The sequence below is a fragment of the Photinus pyralis genome, unplaced genomic scaffold, assembly GCF_008802855.1.
Source record: "Photinus pyralis isolate 1611_PpyrPB1 unplaced genomic scaffold, Ppyr1.3 Ppyr1.4_LG1, whole genome shotgun sequence".
Lineage (NCBI taxonomy): Eukaryota > Metazoa > Arthropoda > Insecta > Coleoptera > Lampyridae > Photinus > Photinus pyralis.
In genome coordinates, this window is record NW_022170249.1 from 39,700,583 (window position 1) to 39,726,576 (window position 25,994).

General features: G+C 36.9%; 3 protein-coding genes across 6 annotated transcripts in view; 2 read left to right on the forward strand and 1 right to left on the reverse strand.

The window, feature by feature from the left end:
* Nucleotides 1–25,994, forward strand: part of LOC116170367 — a 631,383-nt gene that overhangs the window by 106,768 nt on the left and 498,621 nt on the right. The gene's annotated exons all lie outside the window — the stretch shown is intronic.
* LOC116170344 (facilitated trehalose transporter Tret1-like) lies at nucleotides 979–25,712 on the forward strand. Its single transcript, XM_031486672.1, has 11 exons — nucleotides 979–1,132; nucleotides 1,195–1,341; nucleotides 1,525–1,705; nucleotides 23,678–23,779; nucleotides 23,829–23,964; nucleotides 24,012–24,197; nucleotides 24,250–24,348; nucleotides 24,397–24,599; nucleotides 24,647–24,850; nucleotides 24,898–25,084; nucleotides 25,131–25,712. The coding sequence occupies exons 4-11, from the start codon at nucleotides 23,738–23,740 to the stop codon at nucleotides 25,520–25,522; spliced, it is 1,449 nt and encodes a 482-aa protein (XP_031342532.1). The 5' UTR covers nucleotides 979–1,132; nucleotides 1,195–1,341; nucleotides 1,525–1,705; nucleotides 23,678–23,737; the 3' UTR covers nucleotides 25,523–25,712.
* LOC116170306 (uncharacterized abhydrolase domain-containing protein DDB_G0269086-like) overlaps nucleotides 5,113–25,994 on the reverse strand; it is a 34,579-nt gene continuing 13,697 nt past the window's right edge. The window contains exons 4-10 of one of the 4 annotated variants that reach the window (XM_031486598.1): nucleotides 12,622–13,074; nucleotides 12,163–12,272; nucleotides 8,524–8,654; nucleotides 7,834–7,998; nucleotides 6,267–6,450; nucleotides 6,045–6,216; nucleotides 5,113–5,997 (exon numbers count right to left, since the gene is read on the reverse strand). In XM_031486598.1, the coding sequence (XP_031342458.1) occupies nucleotides 5,341–5,997; nucleotides 6,045–6,216; nucleotides 6,267–6,450; nucleotides 7,834–7,998; nucleotides 8,524–8,654; nucleotides 12,163–12,272; nucleotides 12,622–13,074 (1,872 nt within the window). In that variant the 3' untranslated portion in view covers nucleotides 5,113–5,340. Of the gene's footprint in view, nucleotides 5,998–6,044; nucleotides 6,217–6,266; nucleotides 6,451–7,833; nucleotides 7,999–8,523; nucleotides 8,655–12,162; nucleotides 12,273–12,621; nucleotides 13,075–17,635; nucleotides 17,783–18,327; nucleotides 18,472–25,994 lie in introns of all 4 variants that reach the window. The other 3 variants (XM_031486608.1, XM_031486616.1, XM_031486624.1) reach the window with 3 other exon arrangements.

Below are 25,994 nucleotides of genomic sequence, written 5' to 3' on the forward strand. Positions count from 1 at the left end.
ATAGGCACTTGGAATAAAGGAAAATCTAGCGCCAGTTTCAAAATTTTATTTTGCGCATGCGCAGTGCCAACTTTTTTTTATCTATGGAAGCATTTAAGTGAAATTTGATACTTAGGCGCTTGGAACAAAGGAAAATCTAACATTAGTTTCAAAATTTAGGTTTGCGCATGGGCAGTTCCAACTTTCTTATTTAGAAAAGCATTGAAATGAAATTCTTCTCATAAACTGACATTGAAGTAGCACGACAAAAATGGATTGCCCATGTGCAACGCTATCTTTCATATTTGTGGCCGGATTTTTAAGATTTTATAGAAGTTGCATCTTACAAATGGGAAATGAATGCAAGTGGAAATGCGCTTTATGTAAATCGTTTACGATTACTTTTTAACTTGTTATTTTATGTTCTAACGGGTCGCGATTTGCAGTTATGTCATTCGTAAAGATTTTTTGGATGCAATCGGTAACTAAGTGCGTGAATGATGTAATTAAGTACTTATATCAATCTACCACTTTCACTACCACTAAAAAACACGAATTAAAAAATTCAAAATATATAATTTTCTTCCAATGCTCCTTTACCATTAATAACCCTGTCACTCAGTATACCTATCGTTCGTAAAAAGATTAATGAATATCAGTAGCCAATTACATTTCTAAGCCAATACTATTTTAATGTGATCTCATAAGAAAGTGCGTCTGTTTGACGTAGCCCTGTATTAAAAATACATTGAAAGAAGACTAATTAAGCAACGTTTGATGCAAACTTTATGTAGGTACGCTGTTAAAATTATTCATCGGCTCAAATCAGAAATGGTATACTTTGTTACCATGTAAAACGTCGCCTTTTTTGCAAAAAAACAGATACTCGTGCAAATCATAGCTATCTTTAGTTCGGTCATTCAAAGCGTAAATGAAATACTTGTAAACTTCTAGTAGTTATTATTACGTGCACGTGCACAATTCCATCTCCATATATAAGGCAGCGTTCCTGAATATGGAATAATAACGCTGTGTACCCGTATTCGCAATGGGAAAATAAATCATCTATTCAGCAATCTAATTCTAATTCAACACAGATACACGTGAATTACTTATGCTGCGATTTAGTTTTTCTTTTCTTGTTTATGTTATGGTAAGTTCCATTAGATGAATCACCGAGAAGTTAAAATTTGCAAATCTAAATATTTATTTCAGAGACGAAACTTTGACGAGTTTGTATAAGTAGATAATTACAGCAAGTATGCATTTTCCATGTGCGATGTGTAAATACTTCGTCAAATGCACTTACAGGATCAACCGTCTATTTGGATCCCAGGAATAATAAAGTGTTAATTAATTGAGGTAGTGTGTATACTACAGGTTGATAAACCCACATAGCCAAGGAGATACTGTAAAATTGTTGTTTTTATATGTCGAAGGAGAGCTAAATATAGCATTCTCCAATATGTTTTCGGTCGAAAAGCCGTCGATACTTTGCTCTAGAACCATTTCTTTGCGAAGTATGTTAGTATTTTTTTGGTGTAGATGTTCTCGACTCAGTCGGGGGAGATCTCATCACCTTGCGGCTCGACGTAGAGACCACACGCTTCTTTAGGTGAAGTAATCGGGGTTAGTGTGTCACTCACGCAAAACCATGCATCCCCTCGGCACGCTCACACCTTAGGATTTTGGGATAGACAGGAAGACTGTGGAGAAGAGTAAGAAGGTAAGCTAGGAGTTTGGAAATAGTATATTAAGATACAAGTGTATAATCAAGTCTTTAAAGCACGCGCAACGAATTTAATGGCACGACGCGAAGCGGAGTGCCTTTAACGTTGCAAGTGCCTTAAAGACCAATTATACACGTGTATCTTATAGTATTTTTTATTATACCTGCAGTATAATTTAAAAATATGAAATACAATGAAATCATATTGACGTTATATTCGAATACATGTCTAATTAAGTGGGCTGGGTGTTCGTAATTTCACGATTGCCATATGGAAATGTCACTTGACGTTTGCTTATAGAAATCATCGTCTTTGTGAATAAAACGATTTCCGTTGAAAAAGATAGTACACCGTCCATTAAATCGCTTGTTGTAAAATCTAAACCAACGTTGGTAGGTGTAAAATCCAAATCCAAAGCCTATTATAAAGAATATGAAAAGTTGTTTCCATGGATGAATAGAAGTTACTTACGAATAAAGTCTTAAATGCATCGATAGGCTGGCATATATGAAGGAAATGCAGGAGGAAATCTCAAAGGTATTTAAATCTTCTATCTTTTGGTACATTCATTCAAAACTTCAAACAATAAACAATGCTGAAATTAAAAAGTGGAACAGATTTGGAAGCATACCCTAAATTACGCACGTTTGTCAAAGCTTCAACCAAAGGATGCGTACAAGCCAAAGAAATGCTCTGCATTTACAGAAAGTGACCTAAGAGGATTTTTTATTTCACCCAGATGACAGTTTCAAAAGTCATACTTGAAGTATCATTACTTAGCAACTTTAAAGCACGAGTGTTTAAAAGGCCTTTTTTCGCACGCATTTGAGTGTTTAAAACGGAGATTGTGATTCAGGTATAATAAAAAAGATTTTATGAGAGCCGATTGGACTCGTGGCTTTGCGGTCATTGGTAGCCTTCTTGGACCTCCAGAACGGGAGTGAGCCAATTCTACCCCCAAACCCACACGGGCTAAAATTTAAAATATATTACCTAAAAGTAGATATATAATTATAGATTATTCTCCGACACTGATCTCTTTCATGTGACTACTTTCTTACCAGTTTGCTTAAAAGACAAAATTATTCGACCCACATTAACCATATACTCATTTTTATTAGTAAGTAGTAATAAGGATTTCGCATTTTCTTTTTTCCCCATTTTGCTTATTAAAAATCCCCTGAATGTATGCAACTCAAATCGCGTATAAGATGCATCATACCAATAGTTACTCTTTGATCATACTAAAATCTTTGCTATTATCATTGAATTCTATTATATATTCGTACACTAGTATACTATTGAATAAGTAATACCACATACCTCTTTAAATACACCATTTAAATCTGTGGTAATACTTAGGTGATTAGTCTTATAATAATAATCATTGATGCATTAAAAGAAGCAGAAACCAAGCTACCAATATTCAAATCCTTTTGTCATACGATACACAGAACAAAACTGAGTCATCTGCATTGGTACACTCGATCCAGGGATGTGAAAGTTCATTATTTAGGTAGGCACGAACTAGAGATTCCATTAATGCAAAATTGGAAAGTTTCTGCTATTTTGTCTCTGTTAGTACTATTACATCTTTTTTCAGTGGAGGGGAAGGGGTAACCAAAACAAAACTACAGTGCTTCATATGCGCCTTGCTTTCACCAAATTGATCGTTTATTTGGTTTAACGATACAGGTACATTTTGCTATGCTTACAATATTATTGCCATAATTGTTTTCAGCAAGGTGACGTCATGGCCATGTTTTTCCATCCAGTATATTTTGTTAAAACATGGCGGATCTCCCAATTCCAATAGAAAGTAACACCACGGTATGACCACACTGTCTTTACACATAGTCACTGTAGGAAAAAAACTTGGGTCAAAGAGTGTGAGATTGAACACTTGATTTTGATCAAATTCTAGAGAAGGCAATTATTCTATTATCACCGTAGCGAAAACTTCCGACCACATTCACCTACATACTGATAAAGCGTTTGCGTCAGAGTCCGAATTCGAACAAGAGACCTTCTCTGGTCGTAATGGGCCATCCACTCAACAATGCTACAACAACAACCTACAACCAAAGGTCACTTTAAAGGCGACATGTATCCAGAGAGAAATCAGAAACCAACTTTCGATAAAATGTAACCAGACCTGATATCTCATTTTCTCATTTCGGTTTAATTCCCTATTCAGATTAGCCTTGCCCAAAATGAACTGTACTCAATTTAAAATTAAACTTTTACCCTTTTCTGTGTAATTTATATGTGTCATGTTCAGTAAATTAGTTTTTATTTTCAGTGAATTAGGATTTCATCAAAATAAACCCCTTTTCAACAGTCCCCGTGTCAGCAGTTCCCATTTTAGTCGTTCTGCTTAGTCGTTGTCCATTTTTCAGAAATTAGCTTTCGATAAATTCATGTGGATATTGGGGACTTTTCCAACCTTGAAAAACGATTGTGTTTCCACGGTATTGTTGGTTTGCTTTCTATTTGTGTATTACCTCATAACGAGCAGGAAACCACCAAAATTGGATACAGAACACGACTAATGCGCCGCGTCCGCTATTCCTGGGACCGATAAAATGGGGGTGAAATCATTGCGAACATTCTAAATTGAAACGGAAACAACATATTTACCTATTATATTGGACATAACTTATGATTTACACTGACATACTGAAATCTCATCTCGAATCGTTCCTAAACCTTGAAACGTATAGCATGTCGTCAAAACAGTAAATGAGATTTTGGACCCTACTATACACTGATCGACGGATGCTAAAGTGATAATGGTATGCATCAAATTAGAAATTTATCAGTTAAATTTATATGATTAAAAGTGCAAGATTTATTACAATAAGCATTTGAACCTCTGTGGCCGATGAACAGGATGAGCTTATAAAAAGTAAAACAAAAATACCAATCCTCATCCGCTAAAGCTAAATGGTGCACTATTAACGTTAAGTTTTTCAAACCATTTGATACTTTCATGTCATGTCATTTATTTTTCAAATATGAACTTTATCCTCCTTTTGAAAAACGGTAACTGTCTCCAACGGACTGAGAGAATAGGCACAATAACGCAGTTCAGTAGCCAAAGATTAGAGTAGGCTCAAAAACTAGGTATTGTAATGGATTGCTCGTTCCTCAGACTTCATTTCAAAATACTCAATACAGGTGCGAATGGAAAAGGAAAAGCCTTAGTAATTTCCATTTTATAATTATATAGGTACATATATTTAAGTGTGTACATTTTACGTCAGATTGAACTGTTTGTAATAAAAAATGTAACAATACAAATGGACGATCAACTTTAAAATATAGTAACAATAAAACTTTTGGAGTAACAGAAACAGTGTGTGTTACCAACAACGGGAATCGGGAGTAAAAGAAATTAACAGTTAGGTGTAGATATATGAAAAGCTAGTTAAATGCAAAGTAAAGTTAATTAGTAAATGCGTCAAACTAAAAAGTATGGAAACAAGGAACGTTGTGAGGATAGGATTGGATTAAACGGACGGCCATTTGAGGTTTGCAACGGACGGTAATTTTGCAAACTGTAAATGCATGCAAAAGGTTATTAAAAGTTATAAAAATAGCGGTTATGGGTTTCATGCGAGCGTCAATATCATTCTTCCTCTTCCGCCTCCTCTTCGGCTTCCACTTCGGGTTCTTCTATGGCGGGTTCCTCGTGGTACTCTTCCTGCTCAACTGCCTGTTCACTTTCTTCTTCCTGCGGCGCAGATTCCTCGGTGGCTCCTTCTCCATCGAACGTATGCTCTAACGCCTTTGCCTCCGCTTCAAGTGCATCTAATTCAGCCAATTGCTTTTGTTGTAACTCCGCCAATTCCGCTTCTTGTGTTGCCAGGTCTGCAATTTCAGCTTCCTGCTTTGCCAATTCGGCTTCGTGCTTAGCGAGCTCGGCGAGTTCCGCTTCCTGTTTCGCTAACTCCGCTAGTTCTTTCTCTTGTTTTTCTAACTCTAATAATTCGGCTTCTTGTCTTTGCAGTTCCGCCAGTTCTTCTTGTTGTTTAGCTAAAGCCAATGCTTCGGCTTCCTGACGTGCTTGCTCTTCAAGTTCGGCCTCTTGCCTTGCTAGTTCTGCCAACTCCTCAGCTTGACGCGCTAATTCTCGTTCACGTTCTTCCTCGGCCTGCCGCGCAATTTCCTCGAGACGAAGTAGTTGTTGCCTCTCTTCTTCTGCCTTAGCAAGCTCAGCTTGTCTTCGCTCTTCCTCCAGGCGTGCATTTTCTTCTTCTTCCAGACGTTTCCGTTCAAGTTCGGCCTGTAAGGCGGTGGATTAGCCGTGGGCCAAAGTAATGGGTAACAAACCTGTATACGCAGCTCCTCTTGTCTGGCCTCCTCTGCTTTTCGCTCCAATTCAGCAGCTCGTTCGGCAGCTGCCTGAGCGGCAAGCTCTTCTTGGCGCGCGATTTCGGCCTTCCTTGCAGCCTCTTCTTTAAGATCTTGCGCTTTTTTACGTGCAGCTTCCTCGGCAAGTGCCCTACAAAGTTAAGCGAATGAGACGTTTGCATATCCCGCAGTTATACGTACTTCTCCTCGGCAAGCCTTGCAATTTCCTTTTGCCGTTTAAGCTTAGCTTCAACTTCCGCCTGCGAAACTTTAGCCATACGTATTGCTGCGCGATCTGATTTTTCGACATTTTCTTCCTTATCGGGCTCCGGCATTATGGATACTTTGGAGAAATGTCGCGAAGGGCGTGCGGGTGACAGTGGTCCTATAAATATTTTAGTTGCAAAATTCGTTGGCACAAGCTTTCATTCGGTGTTAGCGGTTGAGAAAACTATATTTTATTAGATATTTAGTTATTTATTTAAGCTTGATCTTGACTTTAAACTTACTTTGTTTGAACTGGGACTCCAGCTGTTGTTGACATATGTTGGATTTAAGTATTTGTTTAAACAGTTGATGACTTTAGGTTCTGGTATTAATCTTCTATTCATTATATTAAGTTAGCAAAAATCACACTTGATGGTGAACAAAAATATAAAAATCACGTTCTCAAAAATCATGCTGCAGACCCTACACTAAACATTTAGAAAAGGAGAATGGAACTTTTGAGGAAAAAGAAATAGAGAGCTTAGGAAAATAAATTTTATTAAACATAATAGAAGTCGCAAAGAGGTAAACATGTACGGAACAGACAAACGTTTACTAAGTAACTGATATCTAGGTGTTAGTCAAATTCAGACCAATTGCACATAAATAGCAGCCATACTTGTTGAAAAGACACAAACCCGACTTGCGCTACTATTTATGTGAAAAGTGTTAGTTGGTAATAATGAACAGCAACAAAAGCTCGATACTACTAATGTTATACTTCCTAAACATAAGAAAACTGTGTTAAACTAATCTGTTACTAAAGAAAACGAATTATCGGTACAGTACATGTTTTAACAAAAGTAAGTTACGTAGAATATTTCGCATTTCACAACACTAAGGCAGTGACGTGATTTTTGGATAAGAATAGCCATTTCAAACGTATTATTAATAATAAAAATTTGTCGAACGAGTCGTTTAAACGTTTAGGCAGCTGTAATTTCAGGTAGCTCTTTTTCTTCAACTTTCTCGTCTGCAATGAAAATCCACACAATAAGAACAGTCATTAAAACAAAACGGTATCAGTAAAACATCTTCATTTATCGTGCAACGTTAAGTGTCAACTGCTGGTGATCCAAAAATCAGCACGGCCTGGTAAAACGCGTCGAAAGGATTTGAAATTAATTAATTAAGTCGGTTGAAATGATAATGGTTTAAAGTGGTGTTATATAAGCTGTTAGGCGAAGTGTTGGCTTGAAGCAAAGAAGTTGCGGTTTCCACAATTGTGAAATCTGAACCATTAAGCTTAATACTATATGCAAATATAAAACGTACACAAGTAAATTATTTAAATTTAATTATAAAGCAAGTAAGGTAGGTAGTGCATTTAAAGGATGGAAGGATTAATTTTTAACTTAACACCCTCCTTAATCGTAAAGCGGGAGGTTATTCAACTATAAAAGCTCATTTCGCGCGAACGTACGTCAGTACCTTTTTGTTAACGTTTCAGATTTCATGAAAGCCACACGAAAACAAAATTTTATCCGAAGTATATCGGTACCTGTCTCGTTAGCCAACGCTTTCTCAGTTCGGAATTTATTAATATAATAGCTTAAAAGCTGAATATCATTCTTGACAGGATCATTTAGAACTAAAGTAACATGTGGAGGTCTACGTCCATAACCCTTGCCACCCGAATACGTTACTGCAGCTAGATGGCCTGGCCCTGTGTGAGATTATAAAGAATAAATACTAATTTCTGTAAAGTTACAAAGCGCTTTAGGCGTATTTTAACAAGCAAACTAAGAGCCTCAATTAAAAATATTAAACAAAAGTGCCTCGGGCGATGGTGCCATAATTTAAAAAGTTGAAAATGACAATAAACTCTGCTCACTCAAGTTATTCGTTGAATTTTTCGACCCAGCAAATTGTGACATTAATACGCCCATTTGAAATTGAATATAAGATGAGATGTTGGGTATGTGGTTAGGGAAAACTGTGCAATGAAAAGTGTAACCGCCCAGAAAGGAGTACGATGGAACAGCTTTTATTTTCTGAAAGCGTTCTTTGAGCAAGGAAACCGAGTATTTGAAATAAATATTTATTGTGTGCAATTGCACATCTCTTTGATATTAGAGGACATTTTACCTACGTGGAAACTTAAGTGTTATTGACTATTCAGTTATTTATAGAATATTCTATTATCCACTCTAAATGGAAAACATGCTACATTTCCATTAATTTTACTTACCTAAAAATCTCTTTATCGGTTCGGAATAGTATGTAGTGTATTGAATTTTGGTATTGTGCGGAGATGTGGTTAGCATTTTATAAATGTAATCATCAGAAGTAATTCTGGATGTCAAAATTGGCTCAGAGTACCTAAAACAGAAATTTAAATTAAAAAAGAGAGTGACGGAAAATGGGTCACTGGGGGTGTAACAATAACGAGGAAAGGTGTCTCATTTATCAGAATAATAGAACTATCAAGATACGTTATACGTAAAGCTTACGAAATGCAATTTAAACCGAATGGATTGTGGAGAATGGCAACAACGTGGTGCATTTCAGGTTTGTAGAATTTCCGCTAATGTCCGATAATGGCCGCCCTTTAAGTGCATCTTGTAATTTGGAATTACCTAATGCCGCGTAATTGCCGCGTACTACCAGTTGAGACGGCGAAACTGAAACCGTCGTAAATCACAACATAAGTAATTTTAGATAGTGATATCGGATGTTAAAATCAATTTGATGTGCTTATTTTCAACATCAGTAGCGACCTTGGCCCAGGCCCTACACTCAAATATTAATCTGGAAGCTCGTAAACAATAAAATGTTTCCATTTCATTCGGTAAACAAAAGAAAATTGCGAATTTAACCTTTTTTAGCAATAGAAGATTTCACGAATATGAACGGTAGGACTACTAGAAATTAGAATTTCTCGAGGAATTTCTGATGATGATGATGACATGGATTCATGGGTGCAATACATTCAACCGTGTTCAAACAAACGATGGTAACATACCAGAAATTTGAAGCAGATGGTTGGATTCATAGGATATAATTATATTTAACCCTCTTAAAAACAAACAAGAACTTGTTTACGAAAGTTTGCTCTTCAGGATAACCTGCGATATGCGCATCTATAGAAATTTATGGTCGGAAAAAAACAGCATCTATCTACTACTTCACATATTCCAATATTCACTAACTTTTCTAAACGCCAAAATAACCGACAGTGGTGGCTCGTCAGAAAGGCAATAGAAAATTCGAAACTTACGTTTAAGACATTACGGTGGATAGTGGTCGAAAAGATTTCCATCTGGGAAATTCTCGGCACAGTTAATTTTTCACTCCACCCCACCCCCGTAAATGCGGGATTCGTATTGGTTAAGAGGGCACGGTCAGAAAAAGGGGATCGTTTTTGTATTTGGGATTCGGCGAGGTATATAAGTGAAAATCTGGTGGGAGAGCGGAATTCTTAGTGAAATATTCGAAGAGAATGTATGCTGGTCGAAGGCAATATTCTGCGATTGCGTATTCATGTTTTACCCGAACCTTCGGTGCAAATTTACATTGAAGTGAATTGTGAGTGTTAGAATTAAAAGTTCGGACCAAAAGCAGTATACTCACAGTATGGGGGAGATTCGCTGGCGTCGCAACCGAAGAATGGCCATCTTGACGGGTTTATTGACCTGGGTGCCTTCTAAATTTGTTACGAGTTGCCATTATAAGTAAATTAATAATACGTGGTTGGTTTGTGCAGAAAGAGAACTTCGTTGCGTGACAGAGGAGCGAATCTTTACCATCTTTACCATATTATTATGCGTGAGCGTATCGATTCAGTGCATTATTGGATTATTAACGAAAGTGTTGGGGCCCAAGGTGCAATAACATTGCGTCTCGTTATTTTCTTTTCAAAGGGGCTAGTTACGTTCAAAAACCAGTTTATTAATTAACTTTATGCATCTGATTTGTTTATATGAAGTACGAACAACAGAAACAAAACAGTTTTACTTTGGCACACTTTCCAATGTGCGATTCTGCTCAAAAGTTTTTCAGCTCATCCGTTAAGGTCTAAGACAGGTAAAAAAAAGTAGGGGGTCATACAGCGACCCGATCTGCAAGGTAGTAAAAAAGTAGCATCATTTTGGTAGGGATATACACTCCACTTGTTTCTGACGGCAGACGTACTGAGCTGTTTGTGGCGGCAAACTTCAATTTGTGCGGGAAGATTTGAATTTGGCGGTGACTTTGAATTTCCAGACGTCTGCCATTTTGTTGCGGGAAATTTGAATTTGCGTGGGAGATTTGAATTTTTGAATTACCAAATGTCTGCCATTTTGTATCGATTTTATTTCTTAGGCCAATAGAGTCCTAATCTTAGAGAAAGAAGATAGGGTAGGGATAAGAGATGATCGTAAAGTGAAGCAAGTTTTAGCTCTGTTTGCTACCAATAAATTACCACCTACAGTCTTTTTTTGTAGGATTAAAGCAGCCACCGTATCGTGCCATTTTCACAAAATAACAAAGTCAATTTATTAACCTACAATCACGAACGGCCGAAACTGCAGACATCTGCACGGCATAAAGAAGGAGTAAAAAAGCTTTTTGTTTGCTACCAAGCTATGCGAAAATTTGCTTCAACTCGCAGCATTACATTTCATTGAGTATTACGAGTCCCCCCCCCCCTTCCATAGCTTAACGGCCTAATTGGCCGGTCATTTGTGTTTATGATCGGTGTTTTTGTTCGTGTGCCAGTAGGTCAGTTTTTTGGCCATTTTGGTCCTGTGTAGCCATATTGAATCGTGTGTGTCGATATATTTGGAATGAAATATATAGGGTGTAACTTTGTAAATTTGAAATTGACCTTATCCACTCTCTTACCGCTAATGTCTTGTGGTGATAGTAATAATTAGATGACGTGGAATTTTCACATTGTCTTTTTTATATATATTATCAATGTTTAGTATACAAAAGCAGCTATTAAATAATTGTTTAATTATTTCAGCATTTGCAATTAAATGAGATGTAAACATCTTTACAAAGCCCCACATAGATTTATTACTAAGTGTAAAATAACCTCCATTACACCCTGGATATTTAAAACGGCATGTCCAAGAACAGTACAGTACGATTGCAAAATGACTACTGGCCATTAGAGCCATATTGGCCTCCAAAACAAAAATGACACAAAATGGCAGACATCCTGAAATTCAAAATTTCAAATCTCTCTCACAAATTCAAATTTACCGTCACAAACAGTCAGTACATGTGAAAAAAGTGGAGGGGATGGCAGATTGACTTCTTCATATATCTAATATTGTCGAAAAACCTTGCAAGACGAGCATGCGTAGTGGCCCTTCACGTAGTTGTATGAGCTGGGACCATGTATGTAGTACCATGTAATCTAATGTAATGTAATGTTTTCCTCCTATCAACCTCAGATAGATACATAAGTCCACAATTCGTGAATTCACACACCAAAATTTACAGATTAATATCAGAATTAGAGTGCTGCCGATGGAAGAGTCTATATTGAGTTACTCCCTTTACACTTGAACTTTCAGTTTGTTCCGATGTTTCAGTACCTACTGATTCAGTGCCGATACTCGGAAGTTCAGTAAGAAATAAAAATGAGATTTACCTACATAATGAGACAACAAAGACCCACATGATATGTGAAATTATTGTAGTTGTATGCGTATCGGTAAACAAAAAATTTGAGAATATAATGGTATCTATAAGATAAATCCTTGAAGGAACATTTTATTCAACACTGACCGATTTTTTCAGTTTATTGATCATAATTATCCCATAAAATTGTATCAATTATATTAAACGGATTTAACAACATGATGCTAAATGTGATAGTTTTTAACGAACTTACCTGGTATTGTATGGAAGCAACGACAAAGGCGATCGAAGAGTAGGAGCATGAACTCGTTTCAAAAGTCCAGCTGCGTCGGCACGAATGCGACTTGTCTCGTCATTGAAAGTCTAAAATTTAAAATCGACATGTTTATATGGGCAAATAATCGTGTAATATGAAAAACTGTTACGACTCTGAAGTCCTCCGTAAAATTAGAATCTGTCTCAATAGTAGTATAAACTCATAATCAAATTGTATACCACCATCAAGTGATTGGTTACTGCAAAAATAAGAGGTGGAAAAACTGCAAAAAAATCAATCATCAAGAACGAAATTAATGATGCAAAGCTAGACCATTCGATCGCAGTTAAAGTGGTAACAATCGCCACAACGCTTGCGTATTGTGGGGAATGTTTAACTACTATTAGTACAGTGCAATTAAACATATAGACGGCATTTCTACGTAAATATACTTACTAAATCGTACCAACGATACCAATAGCTATTCCATGCCGATCTCCAATAACGAGACCAATTATAATAAGGAGTCCAGTAATTGGGTGAACTGTAACTGGTCCAATACTTTGACCAATAGGGATAGTCAAAACTGTACCACGTTAATGGATATTTTAAGGACAAATGAGAAAGGCTATTATCGAACCATTGTTTTGAAGGTGACCAGTCTAAGTACCGCCTGTACCAGTACGATGGCCAATATCGAGAGTAACTCGTTACATCATAATCATGATAATCAGAATATCGAGTGCTCGGAAGATTATACCAATAACGATACCAATAACGTGACCAACGAGGGTAGCCCAAGATATCATAATATAACCTGGACGGGCGTCCAAGTACACTATGATAGTATGTGGGTGTGCTATATAGATAACTGTAGTCTGGTATCGAATTTCCGAGATAGTTTATCCTCTGCAAAATAAAGTGATCAGGTCAGTGAGTTACTACGGTGCTGGAGTACTAATTTGTGTTGCAGCAGAGATGAAACATGGCTTGGTTTACTTGTGTTAAGCACTTTACGTAGCGGAAGAGATTTTGTGTGAGGATGTTACATTACTTAAAGCGTTAACAGCTCTATAGCACAGCCATTTATACAGTTTTAAGAAGAAATTCACATTTTCCGTATTCAGTTAATTTGGATATTATCACGACGTTTCACATCTTCGTGTCTGACGCTTGATGAGGCTCGTTCAATCAGAGACTGCCTCCAATACTACGAAATACCCAAGACTGAATATGGTACAGGATGATCCGAAAGTGTAAACTAACGGAGAACAACATCATTTTTTTCTAAGCAGCAACTTTTGCAATATCTTCTGCGCTTCTAAGACTTGTAGATCACTTTTAAGAAATTGGCTTATATTTCTGAGCTTAAATTGTAATTATTTCAGTAGATCCCCTCACGGTTAACCATTTGTATTTCTTTGGTTTTCTCATATTTTTTGCGCATACACATTCGAATTGTGTGCCCTTGTGGTTTTCAATTTACTTAGTTTTCAGGGTGGATTCATGTGTATGCTCTATATTGTAAAATTCTAAAAAGAATTCGTGCTTCAGATGTGTACTAATGTTGTTCTATTTTTGCCGTATGGGGCAAATTTTGTGGTATTATATGGTTTTTGAAACTATGTTAAAAGTTTAAAATTCCGCAGATACTTATCAAGTATTCATTAGTTTCGAGGATATTTTAGCGATTCCTGAACAACCATTTTTTCGAACTTCAGGTAGGTATCACTATATTTAAGTGTCCCTCAAACAATGTTCAAATGCTTTCTAACGTGTTTCAATCATTTAAGGAGGACGGTTAAAGAATCTCTAGCTAGAGGATCTATGAAAAATCCAGGAATGTCTCAAGGTATGTGAATAAAATAGAAAAGATTTCTTGAGGATCCCTTAAGACCCTTGACAAATTATGAATAATCTCTGAGAATAATCTGAATAATTTCGCAAACATTTATAAATACTCAAAAATATCCAAATACCCACAAGAAGTCCTTAGTAATCGGCAAATAATCTATGAGTAATCTCTGAGGAATACCAACTATCTTAATAATCGTAGTAGAATATTTGAAAAGAGCCTCTGAAGAATATAGTGTCAGAAGACCCTTAAAAAATACCCGAATAGCCCCTGAACACAACTTAATCAAAAATACGTCTGAAAATAACCAAGTATTTGAACCCTTGAAGACACCGAAAGCATTTTTGGAGAATATTTAGAGAGTCACTCAGAAATGTTTGAATACCTTCCGGAGGGTAGCTAAAAGATTTTATGAAGACATTTCACATAAACGTTTATGATGAATTTTTGAATAATCTCCTCTATACAGCCGTTGAAAAGTGTTTCAAATACGTGTGTGTGTAGCTCAGAAGGGTCAGCGAAGAATCTTTGAAAAACCCCTAGATTCTCTGAAGTATCTTTCCAGAATAACTAAACGTAAAAAATATATAATTTGTGTTATCTAAGCACCTACGAAGAATCTGTCGTTAAAGAAAATGAAATTTAGTACTTAGCAAGGAGACCACCCAAACGAAGATTGATGAACGTTGCACCGGGTGGTTTGAGGGGTGTATGGAATATCCCCCCCTCCCAGCACAAAAATTCGACCTTATGATAATTGTAAGAAAAGGGGCATCGAATTTGTCTTTTTCCTGGAGGGGGGGGGGGTATGGCCTGGGGGAATTCTATACCCAGCAGGATATTCGACGGACATGTACCCGAGGGAGGGATGCTGACATTCAAGAAACTCGAGGCCGTTATTACAGAAGAAGACGATGGAAATGAAGAGGCATGTGAGAAAATAAGGGGTCACCGGAAAGAAAAGTAAAAAGTCTGGTCGAAAGTTTTAGGAAGGCTGCTGCACGATTGCAAAACAACTGGATAGACAAAGTCAAGCTGTTGGACCCAAGGGGGGGGGAGGCTAGAAGTACAAAAGTCAGTATCCTGGTCCAAGAAAAGGGCAGGACATACTGAAGAGCACGAAGAAAGCGTTAGAAGCTGGGAGTCGACGCCATCCGAAAGCAAAAGACGGATATTCTTATGATCACACTGGACGAGGCAAAAACCGACGTGATCGAGACAAGAGACATGATAGATATGGAAATGGTGGAGGTCAAACTGTTCGTTAGAAGAGACGGTGGTGAGAAGAAATTCTTCCACCTCCATAGACCAGCTCATGCAGGACAAAGACGTGGAAGAGGCTGTTCTTGGAGTTCTGAAGGGAGCCGGCCGACATTAAACCCTTGAAGGCGGCGGAAGGATACAGTAGAACAGCCACGATCTATGCGGATAAAACGGCAGAAAATAATATCCAAAGCCAGAAAAACCATCATAATGGGAGATTTCAATGCCAAAAATGTGGGGGGGGGGGTAAATACGACGATAGGGGAAACAAACTGGTGGAGTGGGTACACCACACGGGGATAGTCATAGTCATAAACAATGGGAAGAAACCCACATGTATAACACACAATGAGGTACGTACGTAGACTTAACAGTGGCAACAGGGAAGATGGGAAATGAGACACAAAGATAGGAAGGAGATCTTTAGCGACCACAATGGGATACAAATGAGAATAGGGAACATAAATGCACATTGAAAAAAGAAAGAGAGCTGATAGTAGCAATAGACAAGACGAAAATCAGAAGCTTTCTAAAAAAGGGGGAGAAGCAGGATAAGAACACGACCAACCCGAAAGAAATTAAACAAATATTGCGGAACGTACAAAAATCAGTAACAAACAAAAAATAAAAAAAGTAGAGATAAGAGGTCCTTACTGGTGGACTGACGAGATTATGCAGCTAAAAAGACTAATCGAACAAGAAGAAAACTCTTACGCGGCAGAGGAAAAGGGATAGATGGCAGCGACAGGAAGCGGAGTATAAAGAAAAACGAAAAAACCAGCGCGTGGATTTGGGACGTGCTAAGAGGGCGAAATGGGAAAAGCTGTACCTAGACTTAAACAGTGGCTCTTTTGGGCAGGAGTACCGAGTCATAACAACATCGCTCAAGGTACCATAACCAAATGACGAAGTAGAATTTGGAAGGGCAGCGAAAAAAATCAAAATCAATAAAGCGTCAGGACCGAACGGACTTCTACCGGAAATCGTAAAGGTGGGCAGAGTTCAGCAACCCCACATCTTAAAGATGTACAACGAGATCTTGAAAGAGAATATATTCCCAAATCATTGGAAGCAGGCCAAGCTAATGTTATTTCCCAATCAGAGGAAGGAGAATGACGAAGGAACGAAATATAGGCCAATTACTCGACATACTAGGAAAGGGAGACGAGACATTAAAATTATCGTACCTGTCTTTCTCAAAAAGTTTTTTATTTTCGGATACTTTGAGGAACGGAATTTGAGGTTCCATTATAGTAAGTCCAATAACTAAAAAACCACAAAATTGCATCATACGGCAAAAATAGCACAAAAAGGGAAAGTTGAGGTGTGAAAAGATTTCTAATTTATCAACACCTAGTATACGCATGTAGTTAAAGATCCGTCCTAAAACGTTGAATGAAAAATATAAGCATGAAATCATTGTATAGTCCCTTCACTATTAATGGACCGCAACTGAGCAGTATTTTTCCACATTTAGTACCAAGAGGGTGCCATATTGGACGTTGAAAGACACTTTTGACTATTTCAAAATACAACACTATACAAGATTACATGGAAGCTTCCCCGTTGACTGTTGTAAATGCAGTTAGTCCTGATGGACCTTCGAATTTGATACCGTCAGTATTTTTTCTCTCAGTCCCACACGGGTCGCTTTAGTAACTACGTTATCTCTATCCTAAACAATGTGCCTAGGCTAGATGTAAATAAACATAGCCCATAATCATATGCTTTTTCCAAAGTTCCACCTCAAACAAACCAATCTAAACCCAAGTCAAATTCAAAATAACCCTACATAGTGAATCACTGAATATTGATTTTCTCAGTAATTTCGTTAGGTTAATCGCCATTCCCCATTTTTGATTAATCGGTAGATATTTTTGGAAAAAGTCCCTAATGTCACTTTAGAGGATATTTGTTTATGCCAAGTTGGAGAAACATTTGAGTAGACAATGCAAATGATACGGGTGACCTTTCGACGTATCCTTAGCGACCCATACAGAAAAAGAGCCACGATAACGATAAAGTGCAAATTAGGAATCAAATAATTGTGTTACTAGCATTACTAGCGGCGGTAACTAACGTGAGTTTCGTTACTAGCGGTTTTTTAAATTTCCATCTCTTTTACCACATGTCGGTACAAGGATTACTTCATCGAGGAACTTTCGTTGCCGCCAGCTCTCAGTTACCAATTTTCATTCGTCATTTCGTTGTTAAGTTACTCTGAGCGTTGACCATTGCAAAGAATTGGTTTAACTTCAAAAAAATTTCTTAAAGAAATTTTTAGTCGCACGAATTGATCAACTTAGCAACGAGATGGACTAAAACCATGGAGGCGGCTAGTAACATACTTACTGAATCGTACCAGTGACGTTTGTAATTTAATTCCTCAAAGCAAATATTTTCCGGTCGACTTACAACGTTGTGTAAGTATAGTCGACCAGGACGATAAATATACGTATTGCCTATTCCAGGCACCGGTTTCTTACGGTAGACGATCCTCTGCAAATTAAGCGTTTAGAAGTGTCTCGAAGTAATAGAGGGGAGGTTTTACTTCATTTACTTTTATTAGTGCGTTAATGCCAAGCTTTTTAGTATCACACTGCGCGATTTTTTTTAAATGTCACCATTGCGAATATATAACTTATTTTAAAATTTAAAGAGAATACAATTTGATGGGTGACAGGTGTTACTTTGTGATTTTGAGAGTGTTGGCACACTGATACTTTTAAAATAGCCAATTTGACTTGAGCACTCGGTGCAATTAATGCAGTTATCATTTTAGTAGCAGCACCCAACGTTTGGCCTACTACTTCTCCGTGAGTTTTTTAACGCACAAAAAATTTTCATTATTGTGCACCGTGCACGAAATAAATGTGCACATAATTAAAACCTTACACTATTTATAGACTTTTGCACAAATGACTTAAATTATAAATTTCAAAGTTAGGTTACTGAACCCGTCTGTATTTCAGAATCCGTTTTCGATTTAGCTCTCCAATTTAGGGATCGTTCAGAATCGTTTTTATGCTTTTTAATTTACTTACTGTAGTATACCAGTGGTTGTGGTAATCTACTTTACTATAATTTCGTATTGGATTATTTATGGCTGCTTTAATATGAATCGTTCCAGGTCTATATATAGTAAATAGATCTAATTCTGGAACCAACCTCCTTTTGTATATCTTTGCCTGGAAATAAAACGTATTATAGATAGGTAGGTACAAGGTTGAGTGCAGGTGAAAACACGATCTTTTCTTTTGTAGAGCTTTAATTAAAAAATATAATTTTATCTCTCATATAATCAAAACAGAGGTTCCGACCGTTAAACCATCAACGTGGTCGGTTTCTGATTTCTTAATACTTAATAAATAAAGTTATCTGCAGATCATGTTGCAGAGCAATTAACCTTTATTGGAATTACTACTGCGTAGTACACTAATTGTTAAAGTTCCAAAGACCTATTACCATTTCCAAGTATAATTGGGGCACTTGCAATAGTTGTATCTCCAGAATTGCGAAAACACTACAGTGGAAATCTAAATAGCACATACAGATCTGTATTCTCATACTAACCCCCTCTATTCAAATCAATTCCAGAATTGTACTCTAAGCTTTTTAGGAAGTCTTGATGTCGATGAGCATAACATTTCACCTACTAGAGCAGGCTCTGGCTGAGTAGATTATTTCAAGGGAAACTAATGCGAAAAAGTGCATATAGTAATTCATTCGTCGAGTCCATTTCTAATTTCAATTCTATACGATTGAGTTCCGCTGGAAATTGACTCACAATTGGAATACCCTAGTTTTGTAATTCTAATTTACGATAGATTTGGGTGTAATTCCATATGTCACAGAAAGAATTATTTCAGTTTTTCGTCAAAATTGTTGTTGTCTACCCCCTAACTATCGAATTTGTTGATTGACTACATTTGTATCAATTTAAATTCCTGCTGGAATTATTTTGCAGTTTTGGAAGACTGCTGTACACATTTTTTCTCAGTGGTTTACCATATTGCGCATACACCCTCTTTAGGTCAGAGTTATACTTGCTAGAATACTGTTTTCTCTCTCACACTTTTTCGGTGCGTTCTTTTTTCTCCGACGTATTATAGAGATAAGTCGATGCGTAAGTATATTTACTTCAAGCGTATCGGGACGGATAAGACAATTTAGTCCTGTGCAGAAAAAAATAGTCATTCCGAGCGATAATAAGTAGTCACTTGGCGTCCTTTGTGAAAAAAGTTTTCAACTAAAAATGGACGGCTTGGATCTCAATTGAACCTCTTCATTCTCGCCTACCACATTTTTCTTAACTTTAATAAATTGCAACGTTCTCCACGAAGTCCAAAGAACTCAAAACGTAAATACATTTCCGACTTCGACAGCTGCGCCGCCTCACCTCACTACCTTACAAACTTTTAAAGGTTTCCTTGAATTTTTTACCATGAGGAAAATGCACCAGAATTACTTTTGTAAAGTATTTAAATATTTATGGCATCATATGACTCAACACCACGGCATACCTTCGACTTCGGCGGCTGCGCCGCTTCACCTCGCTGCCTTACACACCCTTGAAGGTTCCTTTGTCTTTCTATACAATAATAAAAGATTCAAGGAATTCTTTTGGTGAAATATTTACATATTGATACCATCATTTGACTCAACGCGAGAACACAGCTTCGGCGGGTGTACCACGCCGCCTTGTCTTACTGCAGTACAAACTTGTCAAGATTCCTTGCTCACAATGGTAAAAAGTGCACGGGCCGATTTACCTCGCTATCTTAAATACTGCTGAAGATTTCTTTGGCTTTCGATACAATGATAAACAAGTAAAAAGGTTTTCACCCTAAGGCGAGTGACTTCAGCGCTATGGCTTCTATGATTAAACTTTAGAGAGAAATCTTCATAAGGAAAAAAGTTTGCCTTTGTTTATGGCATTTGTAGTTTTTGACTTTTACTACAATTGATATGTTTCTATTTACTAGAAGCATCTATGGTTAAAATTTCAAAGAAACATGTTCATAAATACGGAAGTTGGCACTGACTGCGCATGCGCACATCTAATGTTTGCAATGTTAGATATGTTTGATTTTAACAGAAGCATCTGTGATTAAATTTTCAAAAAGATATCTCGATAAATAAGACAGTTGATGCATCTTTGGTTAAAATTTCAAAGAAATATCTCCATAAATAAGAAAGTTGGCAATGCGCAGTCTGCGCATGCGCACATCAGATTTTTACTATATGCAATATGCTTGGATTTACTATAGGTAGGTAATTTCAACAAAATATATTAATAAATAAGAAAGTTGACATTGCACAGCCTGATCTACTACTTCTATTGATATAGGTAGTAGAAAGAATTGAAGGCTAAGAAGGCAAATCTTTATTCGGGGCATTAGGTCACTCGAACAAAAAAACAATTTGCCGATAGTGTTAACAAACCTGGAGAGTAGAGAATGCAAATTGTTACTTTCACTTCACACATTAACAGGATGTGATTCACTAGCGCCTTTTTTTAGAATTGGCAAACGAATGGCATTTGTCATCGCAAAAAAAGATTGGAATAACATAAGAAACGAATTGCACTTTACACCCATCTAGGAATAAAGCTTCTAAAATTTAATCATGAGCAAATGATTTGCTTCACACAACTATTCCTAGCAATCACGTACTTCAAGGTAGGGACAGAGGATATTTTTTTAAATTCTGATTTTAGTGGTTTCATTAACTGTTATATCAAATGAAAATATAAACAAAATGCTTGAAATGGATTATGGCGACCAGTCTATACTGAGAAACCTCCAATCCCAGATAAATAGGTAAGTGACCGATAACTCATGAATAATGCTGTAAATAGATACTATTCACTTATAACTGACATTGGATAATTCTCGAACAACAACATAAACTACAAAAAAAAATTAATCACTAATAAGCGCTAATCTTTTCTCTAGACCGAGTTAGGTCAACGAAAATATGAAGGATATACCGCAGAAATATGTTATCACTTATCATTAAGTTCTACTTAAGATCTTTTAGACACATTTCAGCGATTTTAGTGCAACTAATAGTGGATAATTTATTTTTAATGCTGCCAAACAAGTAAAAATAGATCATAATTGATGACAAAAGTGCTCTTTAAAGCGATAGAGACAGCGACAATGGATCTATAACTAAATAAATGAGGACAGGGTTGCTCTTTTGAGTGAAGTTAAATAATCACATAGCTCTGATTTAGTCCAAAATGAACACATAACATTTATTTAAATTTATAAAACTTATGCAGCTAAAGGAGGAGTGCCTGACTCTTTTTAGGTTCCTACCGGTTCCTACAAACCAGCTTGAACGTTTAATACTTACGATATCAAAAGCTCCTAACTATATTTTATAGAACCTTGAATTGATTGGCAGTAGTGGAAGATAGCTCTCAAATCGAATCATTAAGGAGAGCATATTTTGTTCACGAAAAAATCAACAAGGTATGGACACAACGAATACCAATCATTTATACGACTTTGATCAAAAAAGCAATTAATAACTAACAGATATTCTAAAGTTAGAAGAAAATCTGCAGTATTCAATTGTAGTTTTGCAAAGAGCAATGTACACTGATATTTTTTGGTGGTCCTTCTTGGTCATTCATTCTGCTCTTTGTTATTAACATGACCACCCGTATGTATATGGTTCAAAATGACCAACATAATTTTTGTTGCAAACTGCGGTTCTATAGGATAAATGCTGTGAAGCTCATTACAGTGTTCATATGAGGATCAAGACAGGAGGATATTGTTCCTTATTCATCATACCAAATACCACTCCCCGCAAATTGAAGGTACCGCCTTCATGTTCCTTTTAAACAGACCCTTTCTCCACAAAACTATAAAGTAGCATTAAACCACTTACCATCTAATCTAAATCTCTTATCTATCTTGACAAAATCAATAATAACATCAAGCGTAAAAATATTACTAATTTAACTTACCCACAGATTAGTGACTTATTCTCAAACAAGGCCTAATGACTAATCCAGTGTTCGGCTACTTTCGCCGTAAATCGTTCAATAGATGACCACATGAATCTTGGAAGCAGCAGTAAAGGAGGTGAGGTATTGGGAATTTAAAACTGAAGAAATCAACGTGCAAAATGTGATGAATAAGGTTAGAAAACGACGACAAAGAGAATACAACCACGTAGATATTAGACCATTCTGAAAAAATAGCAATCGCTAAAAATGGACTGCAAATTCAGACCAAGAAAACAGGACAATTTTACACGTGAGTTTTGTGCTCCGGAACAGGTTACCGATACAATTGTGACTATTCGTGAAAGTCATCTTACTGGGGGAGAAGAGGTTATCAGAGTGCAAAGGACCATGCTGCGACCGGTGTGGCAATGAATAGGATACATCATATTTAATATATAAAATCGGGGAGCGGGATTTTTGGGTGAGGCCAGCCGCCCAAACCGAGTTTCTGTCCCATCCGGGAGCTGGATATTGAGGCGAAGTGAGACAGTGCAGCCTTAGAAACCGAGCGTATCTCCTAATCTAGAAAACGAGATTTCCCAAAGGAGGTACAAAGTTCGCGGGGTTGCTAGTCATTATGTCATATGATCATACCTATCGTTGCAAACGGACGATAAAAGCGAGATTAATTACTAAAAACTACACTTCAAATCGAGCTGATACTGCTGATAGATATAATTTTATGGGACGATTGGCAAGAAAAATTAGTATATTATACAAAATAGCCATGCAAAGTGATTAACAATCAATTACAAAGGGGTTTGTTATCATTTTATTCAAATAGCTTGGATACTATGCAAAGTAATTTTTTTTCACTTTAGGTAATTGATTCTGGTAATATGTATAATAACCGCTCATTATGCATATTTATTGCTTTAAATAGGCCATCTACTGTTCAAACGTTTAGGGATTGTATTCCACGTATGGCGATCTAAATGTTTGAAAATTCTCTCCAAGATGCTACAATGATTACAAGCGCTTTAATTGTCAAAAATGTAGAAATACTATCTCAAAATTTTGGTACCTACCATCCAGAGATGTGTTTGGATTTCTGTGTCTCCGGTTCTTATTAATGCTATTGTGACCACTTTGCGCATTATTATGATTGTCAAGGGCACCAGTGACTTTTCTGCTGCAAATTAGCCACGAGTTACCTAAGTGGGTATTTGCGCATTACAGACTAGTATCTAATCTAAGATAGACATCCATTCATCTCGTTAATGCCCAGACTTTGGAAAAATATTATTTGATCGCTTGTTGGTATAAAAAGGTTCTCTACCAGAAAACATGCACTTAAAATAGAAACGCAGTTTTCTACTATTTCAAACCTCCCGGTCTAACTTTCTTTAAATTAATCCTACCTTTAGTTTCAGATACGGCTATTACGAACAACAGTTTTTAATAAGTAAAGAATATCAGAAGGTAAGATGATCTGCATACCTCCTATATTCAAGGCCTACCTTCCACAAGTAACTACAAAACGTACCCGTGTACAAACATTACTTTGATCCTTTTTAGATCTACGCGGCTTCAGTAGCATCCTCGGTTTACGCGTGCGTCGGTTTAGGAATTTCTTATTCTGCAGTGGTCATCCCACAAGTTAAAAATGGTACCGCTGCAATCGAGGCTACGGACACAGAACTGATGTGGATAGGTAAAATGCTTATGTAGAAAGTGATTGATAACTATTGAGACAACTAGTTAACAGCATCAATGTCGTGATTCCCGCACTAGCAATATTCAGTGGTTTCGCAACCGATTTTTTTGGTAGATTGTGGGTTTTAAAATTTACAGTTCTACCACACGTTGTTGGATATGCTACCATAGCTTTGGCAAAATCTGTCACCGTTATCATCATTGGAAGGACAATTTGTGGAGTAGCTCTAGGTTTTAATAATTTAAGTGCTTAAATGTTCAATGAAACCTAGCCACATTTTAGTTTTTCAAATTGGATCAACTTTTGTCTATATATCCGAAATTAGTTCCCCCAGTGTAAGGGGTCCCTTATTGGGATTTCCGATTGTAAGCTTTTCAATCGGTGAGTATCATAATATCCCTCCATAATTTTTAATCTGTCGCAAATTAGGAACAGTGTCAACGTACCTTGGCGGATATTTAATGTCGTGGTCTGTGATGTCGTGGGTATTCTGCGCTTATGGCATTATATGTACCATCTTATTGTATACTTTACCGTTGAGCCCTTCTTGGTTAATCTCGAAAAATCGTATAGACGAAGCTGAGAGGTCAGTGAGGTGGCTAAATAAATTTCAAGCGAGCGACCAGGAATCGGTAACAGGCGGAAATTGTAGACGTAATTGCAACAGACGATGTTTTAGATTGACAATATTGTGAAGCTGGAGATGTTAAAACTGGAGGAAGAAGAAGAAAATAACAAGAAAAACGTGATTGATAAGAACAAATGGAAATGTATTTCTTTGCCAACTGTGTATAAACCTGCCTTGATTTTAGCGTTTACGTTGCTCCTGCAACAGTTTTCCGGAGTGAATACTTTTTTCATGAATATGGTCAGCTTCTTTAACGTAAGAATAATTTGTAAACTTGCGCACTCGAAAAAGTTTCTTTAAAGGAAATTGGAACGGACATGGATCCTTATTTAGGCTCAACGTACATATCAACTGGTCGTTTGATAACAACGCTGATTAGCGTGTTAATTATGAAGAAATGTGGAAGACGTACTTTGCTCGCAGTTAGCTTCATTGGAATGGCCATTTCAATGGGAGTTTCTGGGTTATATACCAAATGGATTCATGACGGTAAATCAAACCCATTTTACAAGAAGTATACTTACAATACTTTTAGGCACCACCGAAAACTCTTACATTCCTTTAATAATGCTGACTCTGTATTGCATTTTCACCGTAGGTGCTATGGCTGTACCATATGCATTGTCGGGCGAAACCTTTCCCTTGCACGTTCGCGGTTTAGCAGCGAATATTTGCCAAGGTCTCGTATATCTGTTTACATTTGCTTGCGCTTCCAGTTACCCACACCTACAAGACGCTCTTGGTGGCATACATCATCTTCAGTATTTCTTCGCCGCAGTTGCGATACTTGGGGCTGTGTTTACTTATTTTTTTATTCCAGAAACGTTAAATAAGAGATTATCGGAAATTGAGTCGCATTTTGTGACACGCACTTTTGCTATAACAAAACCTAGTATATGTCAGGGCCAGCCCGCCTCAAATCAGTAAAATAGTATTCTACAATGAATGTACCAAAAATAAAAAGTAAAATATACTATGTCGACGTGGAATTCGTAATGAACTTGTTAGCTACTGCGTAAAACTGATTTTTGATTAATAGATTCAATTGTTGAACGAATGTAAGCAATTTTTTCAGAAGAATTTACCGAAATATGCCTAGGAAAGAAACGTTATTTCGAAAGTGATGTATGAAATTTGAAGAAAAATACAAAACAACAGATTGGAAACTTTCCAGCTCCCATATAAATTTACACTATGATACATCTGTTGATTCTACTGCACATTCTTTTTCTGAAAAGTTTTATTCTCTATATAGGTGCAGGTGTCAAATTTGAAAATCTCTTCCGCTCAAATTGTTCCGCACAATAAAATTACTCAGCCTCATTGCGATCTAATTAAGTGACGTAAGCGCCGTTCTTAATTTCATTACCAAAAACCAAATTATCTTGTGTAATACAAT

Bases quoted from the DNA above. Each gene is read 5' to 3' on its own strand.
- LOC116170344 (XM_031486672.1), top strand. From the start codon at position 23,738: ATGATCTGCATACCTCCTATATTCAAGGCCTACCTTCCACAA. The intron at 23,780-23,828 runs GTAACTACAAAA...GATCCTTTTTAG, and splicing joins TCAAGGCCTACCTTCCACAA to ATCTACGCGGCTTCAGTAGC. The intron at 24,600-24,646 runs GTAACAGGCGGA...ACGATGTTTTAG, and splicing joins AAGCGAGCGACCAGGAATCG to ATTGACAATATTGTGAAGCT.